The sequence below is a fragment of the Monodon monoceros genome, unplaced genomic scaffold, assembly GCF_005190385.1.
Source record: "Monodon monoceros isolate NGI ecotype Baffin Bay Population unplaced genomic scaffold, NGI_Narwhal_1 Super_Scaffold_9, whole genome shotgun sequence".
Classification (NCBI taxonomy): domain Eukaryota; kingdom Metazoa; phylum Chordata; class Mammalia; order Artiodactyla; family Monodontidae; genus Monodon; species Monodon monoceros.
In genome coordinates, this window is record NW_021703786.1 from 8,816,334 (window position 1) to 8,833,731 (window position 17,398).

The following is a 17,398-nucleotide window of genomic DNA, read 5'->3' on the forward strand; positions in this document are numbered from 1 at the left end:
AGCCATTTGGTATATTAAGATTACATTCCATTTCCTCTCTATAATTTTGTTTTCCTCAGTGTTAATGATTATCTCTTTTTTCACTTAATTATCTATGTCAGGGGCTGGTAAACTACCACCCCACAGGGCAAATATAGCCTGCCACCTGTTTCTGTAAATAAAATTTTTATTGTAACACAGCCTGTTCCTTCATTTGGATTATTTTATGCCTGCTTTCACACTACAGCAGAATTGAATAGTTGTGACAAGAGACAGATGACTCCACAAAGCCTAAAATATTTAGCCTAAAATATTTCTCTGGCTCTTTACAGATAAAGTTTGCTGAACCCTGATCTATGTACTTATTGGTAATTTGCCCCTAGGCTATGTACCAGAAGTATAAAGTCCAGTTTGGACTTCTTGTTCTATAAGGCCTGTTTCACAGCAGTCATCTTGGGAATTCTCTTCGCCTTTTTATCTGTGTTGGATCCCTTATTTTCTGGATCTCATGTTTTCTTTTTTTGTCTTACTGTTTTGGTAGTGCCCATCTACCTATAGTTTCCTGAAGTTACATAAGAAGTAATATTTTTGAGATCCTGAATGTCTGAATTACCTCCTTTTCTACTCTTAAGACTTTTGGGCACTAAAATGCTGACTGGAAGTCCTATGTATGTGAATAGCTCTGAAGTTGCAGGCTTTTAGTATGGTGATTGGTCAGGAACCTGGCCATTTTTATTTAGAACTCTGCTGTTATTATAGTAACCACCAGCCAGTTGTAGCTGTTTAAATTTCAATTAATTGAAAAAATAAAAATTCAGTTCCTCAGTTGTACTGACCACATTTCAAATGCTCTTATGACTGCTGGCTATTGTATTGGGTAATGTAGGTAGAGAATATTTCTATCATTGCAGAAAGTTCTTTTGGATGGTATTGCTTCCACCAGAGCCTTTACACTTATAATTAAAATAATACCTTAGGAGCATCACTAAAGAAGTCAGTCAAGGTTTTTTTGTTTTATTTTTGGCAGTAAATGAAAGACTATACTTTACATTTTACCATAAAGCTATGTTTATCTTCTGCCACACCTGTGGCTTTTACACAGTCTCTTTATCTCCATTTTAATTAAATATAAGCACCACAAGATTTAAGGTGGCATATTAGTAGCCATTTTATGTAGCTTTAGGATGTCCTTTGGTTGGGTTCCTCAGTACCTCTGAAAACCTGAACTTCTAGGGAAGCTAAGAGCTATCACTGTTTTGTTTTCTAAGGACTCAGTTCCTTTCTTCTTGTCTTCTAAGGTAGCACTGTCTAATAGAAGTATAATGTGAGTCGAAATATAATGTGAGTCGCATATGTGGTTTTTTTGTTTTTTTTTTTTTTTTTTTGCAGTATGCGGGCCTCTCACTGCTGTGGCCTCTCCCGTTGCGGAGCACAGGCTCTGGACACGCAGGCTCAGCGGCCATGGCTCACGGGCCTAGCCGCTCTGCGGCATATGGGATCTTCCCAGACCGGGTAATGAACCCATGTCCCCTGCATCGGCAGGCGGACTCTCAACCACTGCGCCACCAGGGAAGCCCGCATATGTGTTTTTAAATCTGGTAGTAGGCACATTAAAGAAAGTTTTTTAAAAAGTGAAATTAATTTTAATATATTTAATCTAATATATCTATTTCAGCATGTAATTACATATAAAGATGATATGAGCGAGGTATCTTCTTTTCTTTTTTTTTTAACTAAGTCTTTGAAATCTAATATGCATTCTGTACTTAGAGTACACCTCGGCGTTGTCTGGTCACATTTACAAGTGCTGAATAGTCATTTGTATATTGGTTTGCATTAACAGCGCAGTTCTAGGGCTTGAAGCCCAGCCGGGCTTGGTAGTGCTTATTGGTAAAAGATCTCTTCTCTCTGGCTTATGAACCCTCTTGGAATTGTATGCTAAATTGTGAGTGTACTCTAGCATCTCAGAGGTAGGGGAAACTTCCATCTTATGTCAAGGTATCCACTGTTTGCCAAGTTGGGCATAGTTACTGTCTTGTTTTTCCTCCTTTTAGCCTGTCTGTGCTAGTCTATTATTAATGTCTGTCATCAAGATTATTATTATGCATCCTATTTCTGAAGTCTTAAGTGATGATATAATAGTACTTATGACCCATGAAATTTCTCTGTGATGCTTGAGTCATTAAGATTTGCATGGTCAGTTTTCCACATTCTCATGCTTTCCAGAAACATTAATGAGAAAAAAAATGAAGTGCTAAGAAAGACTTTTTTCTCTCTCTTTTGCCCTCCCCATTAAGCTTTTCTTACTATCATTTCTTACTATGATTCTTAGAGATTCATACAAATCTGTCTTTTTCAACTGTTGGTTTTAGATATGAACCATAATAGAGAAATTTTTTTTCTGAAGGGGAGAAGGGAATGAGCATAACTGGCCAAGCAGTGTTTGAAATCAGGGCTTAATATGTATTAAATCAATTCTCAAAACAGACCTGTTACTCCAGTTTTACAGTTGATAAATCTGAAGCACAGGGAGGTTAAGGAACTTGTCCAAGGTCATATTTCTTGCAGGTACTGGAGCTGGATTATAGGGCATGAAAAATATGAGACAGATGGTGGACCCTGTAGACCACTATATCTCCTGTACCTACATCTTTTTAAAGTTATTGGAAATAGTGAAACAGAAGACTTGAAAATTTAAAATATTAGGGAGATACGGTATTTCCTGAACACTTGAAGTTGTAAACCAGAATAATATGTCATTGCTTTCTAAGTATTCTTTACTGTATAATGTAAGTATTGTGTTCACTGAGTGAGCAGAAGTATGTACAAAATCACAGATAAGGTGTTTTATTCTGGATTTTAATATAGATCTTTTGTTCATTGAGATATGGCAAGGATGCCTGATACTGAAATTACACTTATAAATTCAAGAAATTTAAAAAGTTACTGAGGGGGCTTCCCTCATGGCGCAGTGGTTGAGAATCTGCCTACCAATTCAGGGGACACGGGTTTCATCCCTGGTCCGGGAAAATCCCACATGCCGCAGAGCCACTAAGCCCGTGCGTCACAACTACTGAGCTTGTGCTCTAGAGCCCGCGAGCCATAACTACTGAGCCTTCATGCTGCAACGAGTGAAGCCCGTGTGACTAGAGTCTGTGCTCCACAGCAAGAGAAGCCACCACAGTGAGAAGCCAGCGCACTACAACAAAGAGTAGCCCCCACTCACTGCAACTAGAGAAAGCCCCGCGTGCAGCAACGAAGACCCAATGCAGCCAAAAATAAATAAAATAAATATATATATTTTTAAAAAAAGAGCTTTAAAAAAAAATTACTCTGAGGGCTACAGAAATACAGATTAATGCAGTGGTTCCCAAACTTGTCCGGATGTGGAATCACCTTGAGAGATTAAAAAAATAACCTGTGTATTAACCTGGGAGTGTGGTCTGGGCTTTGGAATTTTTAAAAGATCTCTGTGTGATTCTAATGAAAGGTTTGAAAACTATTGAATTGATGGAATAAAAATCTAGGAATTAGGATGACTAGGATTTTGGGGGGGGGGATGTTAATTATTTCAAATAATGTTAAAATGGATGATTGTGAAAGAGTTGTGCATAATTTTAAAAGTATCACCATAACGTGTTGCTATTAGATAACACAACATAAATAGAAATATAGGACCAATTACATAAATTTTATCAATCCAATGATAGAATAGGATTCTTTTTTTTTTTCATTGTGGTAAAAGATACATAACAGAATTTACCATTTTAGCCATTTTTCAAGTGTATGGTTCCGTGGCATTAAGTATATTTGCATTGTTGTGCAGCCATCATATTATCTCCAGAACGTTTTCATCATCCTAAACTGAAAATCTGCCCATTAAATGATAACTCCCTGTTTTCTCCCCCTCCCAGCCCCTGGTAACCATCATTTTGCTTTCTGTCTCTATGAATTTGACTGTTCTAAGTACCTTACACAAGTGGAATCATATAGTATTTGTCTTTTTGTGTCTGGCTTATTTCACTTAGCATAATGTCCTCCAGGTTCTCATCTAGGTTGCAGCATGCATTTTCATTTCTTTTTAAGGCTGAATAATTTTCCGTTGTATTTTTATACCACATCTTGTTTATCCATTCACCTGGCATCTGACATTTGGGTTGTTTCCACTTTTTGTCTATTGTGAATAACACTGCTGTAGATAGTGTACAAATATCTGCTTTCAGTTCTTTTGGGAATATACATAGAAGTGGAATTGCTAGATCATACAGTAGTTCTAGTTTTATTTATTTTTTGAGGAATCGCTGAAGTCTTTTCCACATTGGCTGTACCGTTTTATATTCCTACGAGCAGTGCAGGAGGATTCCAATTTCTCCACATCCTCACCAACACTTCTTTTCTTTTTAAAAAAAGTAGTAGCCATCCTTAGGGGTGTGAAGTGGTTATCTCATTGTCGTTTTGATTTGCATTTTCTAAATGATTAATGATGTTGAGCATCTTTTCACATGTTTGGTGGCTATTTATGTATCTTTGGAGAAATGTCTCTTCACGTCTTTTATCCATTTTTAATTGGTTGTTAGGATGACTAGAATTTTAAGTCAACATTCCCTTTAACTAGGTTTATGATTTTAAGACAAGTCATTTAACTTCATTGTGCCTTGAATTCCCTACTAGCAAAATGGGGTGTCATCTTTCTGTAACTACCTAACAGAAGTGCTAAAAATAGATAAGATACAGTACCTCCTAAAGCAGTATAGATAACTGTTATATTATTAGAACAGCTAACTTTATTAGCATATTTTCATTTTCTGTCTTAGAATAAAGAATCTTTTGTTTAATTTCAGTACTTAAGGAACATTTTTCTACAATAAAAGATTATCTGTTGAGGTTTCATCTGTAAAATTCTGCCTCACTCATGCCTTTTTGTTTTGGTTATTATAGTAAAAGCTCCTGGAGAGCAGTTTTACTGTATACAATACTTTATAGTAGCCTAACGGTACCTTGGAGTCTCATTGTAGTTGCACATATTTGTTTTAACTCCACTTTTCTAAGTGCTAAGTACCAAAAATTAGGTGATGTTATAAAATGATCTCTCTCCTTGAAAGACAAGACATTGTGAATTTAGTATGGCAGTATTACCTAACATTCGCTTTGGCCTATAATATTTTCTGACTAGATTACCTTTAATATAGACATACTTTGGAGATATTGCAGGTTCTTTTCCAGACTACCACAGTACAGCACATATAATAAATCGAGTCGCAAGAATTTATTTGGTTTCCAGTGCATTTAAAAGTTATGTTTACACTAACTGTAGTCTATTAAGTGTGCAGTAGCATTATGTCTAAAAAAAAGTGTATATAGCTTAATTAAAAATACTTTATTTAAAAAATACTAACCATCATCTGAACTTTCAGCAAGTCGTAATTTTTTTGCAATAGTGACATCAAAGATCACTTATCACAGATCACCATAACAAGTATAATAATGAAAAAGTTGGAAATGTGAGAGTTACCAAAATGTGACACAGAAATATGAAGTGAACATATGCTTGAAAAAATGGTGCCGACAGACTTGCTCGATGCAGGGTTATCATACACCTTCAGTTTGTAAAGCACTCAATTATCTGCGAAGTACAATAAAGCAAGGTATACCTCTCTAAGAATTTCAGAAATTTTATCCCATATTTAGAATGTTTAGTTTTTTCCTCCTATATCATGCACAAATTTGGCTTATTTTCAGCCATTTTATAACTAGATCAGACTGTATTGGAAACATATGCTAGCAGTATAGGAGGTGATGTTTTTCTTAAAATAGGTAACTGAAAGTGAGAGCTTGCTGTTAAGTAGGGCAGTGCAGATAAATAGTGGGAGAAGAGAGATTATTCTCTTTTAGTATTTTATGTATGAAATGAAACAGTTGAAAGCTGTATTTTTTTTAGACTTTTTTTTGATGTGGGCCTTTTTTTTTTAAATAAATTTATTTATTTGTCTGCTTTGGGTCTTCGTTGCTGTGCGCGGGCTTTCTCTAGTTGCGGCAAGCGGGGGCTACTTTTTGTCGTGGTGTGCAGACTTCTTGTTGCGGTGGCTTCTCTTTGTTGCGGAGCACAGTCTCTAGGCATGTGGGCTGCAGTAGTTGTGGCACACGAGCTCAGCAGTTGTGGCTTGCGGGCTCTAGAGCGCAGGCTCAGTAGTTGTGTGGCACATGGACTTAGTTGCTTCATGGCATGTGGGATCTTCCTGGGCCAGGGCTCGAACCCATGTTACCTCCATTGGCAGGCGAATTCTTAACCACTGCGCCACCAGGGAGGTCAGATGTGGACCATTTTTAAAGTCTTTATTGAATTCGTTATAATGTATTTTTTTTATGTTTTGGTTTTTTGGCCATGAGGCATGTGGGATCTTAGCTCCCTGACCAGGGATCGAACCTGCACCCCCTGCATTGGAAGGCAAAGTCTTAACCACTGGACACCAGGGAAGTCCCGAAAGCTGTATTTTTAAGAACTCTAGTTCACTAATTAAGTATGAGGATATAAAGTTCAGGTCTCCTAGCCTCTTTGTCTTTAAGGATAAAGAACATGAGACTGTTTTAGGTTGTTGCATAAACTTACAGATGTTCTTGGAAGTATTTGCAATTTAGATTTGGGAATTTGCTGTTGAGTTACTGAGTAAGCACATAGCAGTCATAATCATTTGTATAGAGAGCATACTTACTTGATCCCTAAAACTAATCAAATTACAATATCTCTGTGTTTCGATTATTATTGCTTGAGTCATTTCCTTAATAAATGTTTTCCTTGACATAGAGTATTTTTAGTAATTTCCCTTTATACTTTTAAATTTTGCCCCTACCAAGAAATTTATCTTTTAATGTTACCTGAAAAATATGTAAAAAGCTTGTAATGTTAAAAAGTATATATTCGTTCTAACCAGTTTAATATGAAATTTTCTTAACTTTTTTAGCGTGTTTTTGTTTTTGTTTTGCGGTATGTGGGCCTCCCACTGCTGTGACCTCTCCTGCTGCGGAGCACAGGCTCCGGACGCGCAGGCCCAGTGGCCATGGCTCATGGGCCCAGCCGCTCCGCGGCATGTGGGATCCTCCCAGACCGGGGCACGAACCCGCGGACCCTCAACCACTGCGCCACCAGGGAAGCCCTAGCGTGTTGTCTTTTAAATTCTCATATCCTTTTTTGCTGTTTAGAGAGAGATGCTTTGAAAATTGATTTCTGCCTGTTTTGTGTCAATACACATAATGGGCATTTCCCTCTCAAAAGTTAAACACTAGTGTTTGCTAAGATAAAAATACTATCTAGAAATTGTTATGTATTTATACATTCTGTAACTCAACCTTAACAGTTATAGAAGAATTCTGTCAGAAGACACTCGGAAGAAAAGCACAAATATCGCTTCATAGGCATTCCCGCATTTAGTAATGAGATTAGTTGCATATATGTTTGTTTACTTTAGGTGCATTCTTTGAGGAAAATAAATGTATGAGACTTATGAGTAATTTTTAAAAATTCTAATGTTTCAACTGGTATCAAGAGTAATGTTTGGTATTAACAAAAGGTACGAGAATCACACTCTTGATTTAGTGTTTTTCTTGAGCTGTGTTATAACATAGGCCACACCATCGCTTTGTTGAGAAACTTTTTTTTTTCCAGCCCTACAGTTTTTGGGCTGTTTATATTTCCTTAAATTATGGTTGCAAACCAGCAAGTTGTTTTCTGAGTTCTCCTCTTTCTTTTAGTACTTTATCAAGTGTAACTAGTAACAGTCAAACTACATTTTCACTTGATGTGTTCCCCCAATTCTGTAAGTTCATTTAGGCATGTTTTCTGCGTTCCAGATTATTTCAGGTAACAGTTTTATGAAGTATTTATCCATTATGTAACATGGGTTACCATTTTCCTCACTGTTTTTCAGTGTTTTATATTCCTTGCTACCAGTCCTCTGATTGCAAAACTAATGCCACATATTTAGGTTTTTGTCATGGTAGTCCCTCACCTTTGCTGCCAGTTTCTGTATCAGCTATTGCTGTGTAACAAACTACCCCAAAACATAGGGGTTTAAAACCACAGTTATGTATTCTCACTAATGTACCTACAGGTTAGCCAGGGGTTAGCCAGTCTAGTCACACTATAAACCATAGTGTGGGTAGAAGTGTATTCTGTATGATTCTCATCCTATTTAGACCAGTGAGCCAGTCAAGGCATGTTCTTATGGCAATTAAAGAAGCACCAGAGGGCAAGCTAAATTGCATAAGCATATTTCAAGCTTCTGCTTGGCCAAAGCAAGTCACAAAGCGAACCTAAGTCAAAGGTTGGGGAAGTATATTTCACTTCTAATAAGAGGGACTACAAAGTCTGGATAAAGGGAGGGATGAACAAAACATGACGAAGCTACAGTAATCAAAACAGTGTGGTACTGTCATAAAGACAGACATGTAAACCAGTGGAAGAGAACAGAAAGTTCAGAAATAAATTCTTGTGTACGTATTCAAATAACCTTTGACAAGGATGCCAGGACCACTCAGTGGGGAAAGGATATTCTCTTCAACAAATGGTATTGGGAAAACAGGGTATCCACATGTAAAAGAAAGAAGTTGGACCCTTATATACAAAAAATAACTTAAAATGGATTAAAAACGTAAGACCTATAACTATAAAACTGCTAGGAAAAAACATAGTGGAAAAGCTTCATGTCACTGGATTTGGCAATGATTTTGTGGTTATGACACCAAAAACATAGGCAGCAGAAGCAAAAATAGACAAGTGGGACTATATCAAGCCTAAATACCTTTGCGCGTCAAAGGACATAATCAACAGGGAAAAGGCAGTTTATGGAATGGGAGAGAATATTTGCAAGTCATGTATCTGATAAGGTGTTAATATCCAGCATTATAAAGAACTCCTACAACTCCACAAAATATCAAATAACCCAATTTAAAAATGGGCAAAAGACTTAAGTAGACATTTCTTCAAAGCATGATATATACAAATGGCCAATAAGCTTATGAAAGATGTTCAGCATCACTAATCAGAGAAATATAAATCCAAACCACAGTGAGATACCACCTCACATATGTTAGGATGGCTACTATGGCGAAAATAAAGAATAACAAATGTTAGTGAGGGCAGAGAAATTGGAACCCATGTGCACAGTTAGTGGGATTGTAAAATGGTGCAGTCACTATGGAAAATGATGTGGAGGTTCCTCCAAAAATTGAAAACGAAACTACCATATGATCCTACTACTACTTCTGAGTGTGTATCCAAAAGAAGCAATCCTACTTCTGAATGTGTATCCAAAAGAATCTAAAGCAGGATTTTGAAGAGATTCTTGCACACCCATGTTCATAGCAGCAGCATTCCTAATAGCCAAGAGGTAGAACCAACCCAAATATCCATTGATGGATGACGGCTAAGCAAAATGTGTTATATGCATAAAATGAATTATTATTCATCCTTAAAAGGAAAGAAATCCTGTTACGTGCTACACCATGGATGAACCTTGAGGACATTATGCCAAGTGAAATAAGCCAGTCACATAAAGACATGCTGTATGATCCTACTTATGCGAGGTATCTAAAGTAGTCAAGTTCATAGAAGCAGAAAGTAGAATGGTGCTTTTAAGGGGCTGGTGCGGGGGGAGTAGAAAGGGGAATTGTTTAATGAGTGTAGTTTCAGATTTGCAAGATCATAAAGTTTTGAAGATCTGTTTTACAACAGTATGCATATACTTAACACTACTGACTGGTACACTTAAAATTGGTTAAGGTGGTACATTTTATGTTCTGTTCTTTTACAGTAATTAAAAAAAATAAAGGGTTGAAGAATTGGGACCAATAACTCTATCTTCCACAGATACTAAAGTTATGATTCCTTTTATCAAGGAATTTACAACCTGGCAGGGAGTTAAACTAGTAAATAATAGTAATTCTATGATAAATATTATTATAAGCATAGAATATTATGGGAGCACAGAAATCATGCTTAAAGGAGTCTTAAAGAATGATTAAGAAATGGAGAGAAATTTGTGGTAAACAATGGGGTAGTTCTTGGTGGATTAAGTATCTGTTTAGAGAGTTTGGCAAGGATCAGATTGTGAAGGGTCTAAAGTGCTGTGCTAAGGTTTTATGGGTTTTTTGACTTAGTCCTGAAGGCATTGGGGAGCTGTTGATTTTGAGCCTCCCAGTTACATGATTAGAATTAATTTTTAGATAGCTGACAGTGGTGTAAAGAAAGATAAATTAGAGATTTCAACAGCTACTCAGACCTTAAAAAGGCAAAAAACAAAAAATAAATTATTTAAGAACTAGAATCACTAGCAATTGGTGATAAATTAGCTGAATGTAGGGAGTTTCAGGAAAGTGAAAAATTTGGGATGATTTATGTTACTGGCTTGTACAACTATATACAGATATAGACTTGATAGGAAAAGGAATATGTTTGGGTAGAAATAATAGGTGGTTCAGATGTGGACTTTACAGTATTTAGTACTGTGTGCCAAGGACCTATTCTAGATGCTGGGGATACAACATTGAACAAAGGAAACAGATTCCTCCTCCAATAGCACTTACAATCTTGGTGACTATAAGAAATAAACTGTATAATATGTTAGATTGTGATTATTTTTTTAAGCCAAAACAAATCCCAGAAGAGGAATTGAGGGACAATTTAAAGTAGGGTGATCAGTGAACACCTCATCTAGAAAGTCTTTAAACAAAAACCTGATGAAGGTGAATATAGCTATTTAGAGTGTTCCAGATGGAGTAACAGTAGGTAAAAAGGCCTGATGTGTTTAAGGAACAGCAGAGAGGTCAGTTGAGGGAGAAGGGTAAGTATTAGAGGAAGACTAGTAAGAAATGAGATTGGTGAAGTAATAGGTATTGGGGGGTAGGCTGATGTAAGGCACCATAAGAAATAAGATAACTTTTATGACGTTACCCAAGTGTGATTCTTTTTCCCTTAGGAATTAAAAGTTTATTTTCATTAGGTCTTGTTAAGACCGTATCTTAGTATCCTGTACCTGATTTTTGTTACAGCACTTACCGTAACTGCCATAACTGTAATTAAATAATTGTGCTTAGCATAGTGTCATGTGCTTTGCTATAAAATACTTTTTGAATAAAGCATTTTATACTTTTGAATAAAGGAATAACACTTGCCTTCACTTGGTGGTTTAGTATATCTGAATATAATACTAAGTTTAATGCAGAGTTTTGAATGTGTGTGGGTGGGGAGGGTGACATGTATGTTTTGTTTTAAGCATTTAGAGTTAGGTTTGCGTTTGGTTACTTTTTTTTTTTCTTTTGTCTATTTTGTAGTATCGGTTCCTTGCCACTGTTGAAAAGCAATAATAAAATTGAGTTTATTTTAAATGAGCATTAGCAATGGTCTGCCTTTGGATGGATGGTTTTCTAAGTGTATTAGTTAACAAGTCTCTTATCTTGATTTGGTGATTATTTTAGATTTATATGTCGACCCTTGAACAGCACGGGTTCACTTATATGCAGATTTTTTTCAGTAGTAAATACTGTATAGTACTGCATGATCCATGGTGGGTCAAATCTGTGGATTCAGAACCTTGCATATGGAGGATGGACTAGGTTATATGGGGATATTCCATTGCATGGGGAGGGTTGGCACCCCTAACCCCCCTGTGTTGTTCAAGGGTCAACTGTACTCTTAATATCAAAGCAAATGTCTGTAGTTTCTGTAATTACTCAACCGTAGTTATTCAAATAGACTTAGTTTTTTAATCAGAAGAAACAAGCTTAATTTATTTATTAAATAATGTAAATAATTTTATTTCCTATAATCATCAATTATATCTCAATAAGGCAGGAACAAAAAAATTGGCTATATGCAGTGTGGTATCTTGGATTGGACTCTGGAACATAAAAAGGGCATAGGTGGAAAAATCTGGTGAAGAAATAAAAGACTGGCGTTAGTTAATAGTAGTAATGTGCCAATGTTAATTACTTGTTTGACAAATGTAGCATGATTATGTAAGATGTTAGGGGAAACCAGGTGAAGGGTATATGGGAACTTTCTATACTATCTTTGTAACTGTTCTATAAATTCAAAATTATTCTGAAAATAAGTTTTTTTTTTAAAGCAACAAAAGCTACTGGGATGGGGAAGAATACAGTAATCACTAATTAATGTATAGAATTCATAAATTTTAAAAATTTAAGAGTAAAATGACTCAGGTAGTACAGAATGGTATCATAAACTTAGAAAAAGCAAAGATCCTTGCTTAATTACTCTAGTCCTGTTCCCTGGAAGTAACCAGGTTTTGTTTGTTTTTTATTTTTGTTTTTTAATTTTTTGTTTACTTCTTCTGGTGGTTACTGCCATAATTCCAGAGATGCTTATACCTCTAGGCCTTGATTGATGAACTTTAGACAGTGTCTCCTGACTCTTTACCATGAAAGATTTGTTGTATTAGTTATATTATTATTATTTTTTTTGTGGTACGCGGGCCTCTCACTGTAGTGGCCTCTCCCGTTGTGGAGCACAGGCTCCAGACGTGCAGGCTCAGCGGCCATTGCTCACGGGCCCAGCTGCTCCGCGGCATGTGGGATCTTCCCGGACCGGGGCACGAACCCGTGTCCCCTGCATCAGCAGGCAGACTCTCAACCACTGCGCCACCAGGGAAGCCCTTGCATATAACTTTGATTCTAGGATGCCTTCAGTTGTAAGACCCATTGTTGCTTTAAAAAAACTCTTCACTGGGGATGGGGGGGGCAGGACATTAAATGCTTGGTTAATTGAATTCAGCCCAATTTCAGAAATACTAAAATGAGAAAATATATTTGTAGTTAATGTTTTTATATAGAGGGGAAAACAAACAAAAAAATTAGGTCATCTTTAATTCTATTGTACACCTAGATTTTTTTCCACCAAAGTAACCTTTCTTTTTATCTTTAAAAAAAATTGAGACTATAAGCCTGCCTTTTCCATTAAACCCACTCCCCCACCTTTATTTATTTTGGTGGCTATATCATAATTGTATGTGTGGGTGTACCTAACTTGTTTAACTGGTTCCTTTCTTTGCAGCTCTTTCTATTATAAGCAGTACTGTGAAGAACATTTCTTATAGCTAAATCTTTGCTCATATCTGTGGTTTTTGGGTTTTTTTTTCCCTTTAGATGATGAGGTGGAATTTCTGGGTTAAAGAGAATGTACATTTTTGTGGTATAACTTCGTAAAAAAGAAAAGCAACTTGACTTTTTTTTGGCTATAAATCGTTACTAAAATATAACTTTTTCTTCTTTATTAGTGAACACTTGTCCTGCTCTTTCACCTTTTTCTTGCATGGAGACAGCAATGTTTGTACCAGTGTGGAAATTAACCAACATCAACCTGTATATCTTCTTAGTGAAGAACATATCACCCTTGCTCAACAGTCTAATAGCCCATTTCAAGGTAGATTATTTTATTGGCTTAGTTATTTGATCTTTTATTGTTGTTTCAAGAAAAAATTCTTACTGAAATTGGTAGCGATTAATGAGATTTCCCCCGATCTTTAGCCTAATGATGATTCTGATGTAGTTTACTTCTTTCCCACTTGAGTATTAAGTCAATGAAATAAGTTTTTTAATACAAATATTTAAAAAATTTCTTGTACATGAATGTTAGCGTAATTTAAAGTGTTTCTTTAAATAGCCTCTAGGTGGTGTACATGTTTATATTTTCAAAGTTATCTTGTGTTTCAGGTCACATAAGCCATTTTTAACATAGGTACACAGAACTTTTGATATAATTCTTACTGTGAAATTGGTTGAACTCTAGAGGAAATATTTTATAAGATTGATGATTTGTTTTTAAGAACTGGCAGTATGTTCTTGTTTTAATTCTAAGCCTAGTATTTGCTCTTTAAAAATTTACATGGCAGCATATAATAAGTACTTAGATTTATTTACACACACACACACACATTGTTTTTCCTCAAATTGCTTTTCCTTAGGGGAAAGTCAAGAGAAGTTGAAGGATATACAAGTATTCCCAGTTTATGTAGAAATTCTGTCCATCTGAGATTTTTGGGTAGACAAAATTTTAAGTTTTTTATAATAAGCTCAGTGTTGCACTTTATCTTCAAAATAATGAGGTACAATAAATTGATTTTTTCTGGAATTGATCATTATGGATTTCCTTTTCTTCCTTTTTTTGAATTGCATAATTACTTGCCATACTGTTCAGTGTCATCTTATTTGGTATAATCATCTTTAGGTACTTACTTGATATCTGTTTTGGGTTTCTAGTTATCTTAAGCCCATTTGGACTAAATGGCACTCTCACAGGACAGGCATTCAAGATGTCCGATTCAGCTACAAAAAAATTGATTGGTGAATGGAAACAGTTCTATCCTGTCTCATCTTGTTTGAAGGAGATGTCTGAAGAAAAACAGGAAGATATGGATTGGGAAGATGATTCTTTAGCTGCAGTAGAAGTTCTTGTTGGTAGGGATTCCGAGTATTTAATCCTAAGGGGGGAAATATGTGACTATATGTATTAGTTAGATTTTGCTGAATAATAATAACTCTGATATCTTAGTGGCTTTTAACAGCAAACATTTATTTCTTCCTTATTTCTTGCTTACAGTACATAAGGGCTGCAGTTTGGTTGTGGTTTGGCTTCTTGTGTCTTCTCATCCTTCAGCCTAGGTTCAAGGAGTACCCCAGTATCTGGGACATACTATTCTTACAAGAACAGAGTCCCTATTATTCAGTAGGGACTGAGCCTAACCATATAAGTGTATTTAAAGCTTCTGCTAGGGATATGATGTATGTTGCATCTGTTCACACTCCATTAGGTAAAACTAGTCATATGACCAAACCAAAGTCATTAGGGCAGGGAAATATATTCCACCTAGAGGGAAAAATGCTAAAGGTGGGAAGAAAATAATTATGAATGAATAACATTTGGAGGTTGGAAGGTTGACAGCGTGTGTGATGCAGTATTTTAACATTTGGTAAAGCTGTTGCCTCTGATAAAAGACAGAAAATGTATACCAAAAGGACTTGTGGCTTTGATTTGCTTTGTCCAGGTCAGCACTATTTAGGTTGGCTTTATTATATTTATCTTCTTACTTAGGGACCTAGGTTAACAAGGTAAACTATATTTGAGACATGCCAGAGACAAGGCAGAGGACATAAAGTAGGAGAGGCTGCATCGATCCTGCAAGTACATCTGAAGTTCCTATTGGGTTGTGGCATCTATCACATGCGCTTACATTCCAGAGCAAGTTGCACAGCCCAACTTAACAATGAGGTGAAGATGTATACTCCACCTTAGAGAGACATGGGAGGTGTGGGGAATGTATGGGTGAACAGATAATTGGTTGAGCAGATTAGAATTTGCAACACTGTATTTAATGGATTCATATGGTAAATGTTATATATGAGATTACCTTTTTTTTTAATAAAAGAAATATCAGTATTCAATTTCAGTAAATTTATTAACCAGAGTAGTTGTGTCAAAAACAAAAACAAAACACAAACATATATTTGGCTTTTTAAATAGAGGCATATAAAGAAGAAAACAGAAAATGGTCCGTATTTCTAGTGCCAGTTACCTTTGTTAAAGTTTTAAAATAAACTTGGTCAAATTTGCAAATAAAGATCTTTTTTTAAAAAAGAAACACACATTCATGGTTAGAAAATCCAAAAGCAAAAAGAGAAAGCTGCTTTCTTCTAAGTCTCTGTCTGTCACTAAAGGTAACCACTACTACCAGGCTCTTGTGGCTTGTTCAAGAAAAACCTTATGCCAGAAAGAGTACATTTATAAAAGTACATTAAATGTATTTTTATTTTAACAAGTGTGATCATGTTATATCTACTTTTCCGTTATTGCACTTTTGAGTGAAACTAATCCCACTACAGTCACAATAGTAATTGATTTTCTTATCCTTTTTTTTTTTTTCCTTTTAGCGGGTGTCCGAATGATCTACCCAGCATGCTTTGTTCTAGTCCCTCAGTCAGACATTCCTACTCCTAGCTCTGTGGGATCCTCTCACTGTTCAGCTTCTTGCTTGGGTGTCCACCAAGTGCCTGCTTCCACAAGAGATCCTGCTATGTCTTCAGTTACTCTTACACCACCTACATCTCCTGAGGAAGTTCAAACAGGTATGGTACTAGTTTGTTTCATTAGCTCTAGTGATAAATCTGTTACCTTGAATATAGTAAACACTTAAAAAATAATTATTTTGGAATAATTTCAAACTTACTGACGTGTTTGTAAGTACAGTGCAAGGAACTCTTCTCATTCAGATTCCCAAACTGTTAACATTTGCTCCATCACCCTCTGTCTATGCATCCATTCCTTATAACTGATCTTTTTCTGAACCATTTGAGAAAAAGCTGCAGACATGATGCCCCATCATGGGATGATGCCCCATTACCCCTAAGTACTCAGTCTGTTTCCCAAAATTAAGTACACTTTCCTATATGACTACCATTTAATCTTCCAAGTCAGGAAATTAACATTGATATAACACTATCATCCAGTTCCCATTCCCTGTTCAAATTTTTTTTTTTTTGCTTTCTGTATTTTAAGTAAAGTGACATGCTTTTTTACCTCAAAATATAAGTAGGCTTACCAGATAGCTACCGGTAAGCTATCTATCCAGCTGTCTGTCTTACCAGGGCAAGTTATATCAGAAATTTAAAAAAACAAAAACAAAATAATGTTATTTTAAACCTACCTTTATTCTCCTACAGCCTGTTCTTTTTTGTTTTCAGTTGATCCTCAGTCTGCCCAGAAATGGATCACATTTTCTTCAGTATCTGATGGCTTCAGCTCTGATAGTACTAGCCATCATGGTGGGAAAATACCCAGAAAATTAGCAAATCATGTGGTGGATAGAGTTTGGCAAGAATGTAATTTGAACAGGGCACAGAACAAGTATGTATTTTCATCTTCAAGTTTAAAAATTGCATGTTGGTAGTTACTTGTAGATAAGAGATATTTAAAGTATAAACTGTTATTCATATGATTTTAATTGAAAAAATGGATTTTTAAAAATTCAACTTTAATGCTTAATTCAGGGTTACAAAAAATTTTATGAATTCTAAAGAGTTTTATAATTTCAAATTTTAGGAGGAAGTATTCGGCTTCATCAGGTGGTCTATGTGAAGAAGAGACAGCCGATAAAGTAGCATCCTGGGATTTTGTTGAAGCTACACAAAGAACAAATTGCAGCTGTTTGAGGTAGATTTTTTTTTTCTTTTCTGTTTGGTTGATGTCGGTATATACATGTATGTGTGGTAGTTTCTTATGCTGTTGCATACTTAGGCCCCACTTTGTTTGAGATACCTTACGTAAACACAGGATTTTTTCCAAAAGAAAAAAATATGAGGAAAATAAAAATTCAGTAATACGGAGCTGATTATAGAAGGACATACAAATGTATAG

General features: G+C 35.8%; 1 protein-coding gene across 2 annotated transcripts in view; it reads left to right on the top strand.

Annotated features, from left to right (window-relative positions):
- MED13 (mediator complex subunit 13) overlaps positions 1–17,398 on the top strand; it is a 95,099-nt gene that overhangs the window by 13,437 nt on the left and 64,264 nt on the right. Inside the window, exons 1-6 of one of the 2 annotated variants that reach the window (XM_029211002.1) lie at positions 9,075–9,558; positions 13,266–13,411; positions 14,248–14,445; positions 15,916–16,110; positions 16,726–16,888; positions 17,084–17,194. In XM_029211002.1, the coding sequence (XP_029066835.1) occupies positions 9,482–9,558; positions 13,266–13,411; positions 14,248–14,445; positions 15,916–16,110; positions 16,726–16,888; positions 17,084–17,194 (890 nt within the window). In that variant the 5' untranslated portion in view covers positions 9,075–9,481. Of the gene's footprint in view, positions 1–9,074; positions 9,559–13,265; positions 13,412–14,247; positions 14,446–15,915; positions 16,111–16,725; positions 16,889–17,083; positions 17,195–17,398 lie in introns of those variants that run through there. The other variant, XM_029211001.1, reaches the window with a different exon arrangement.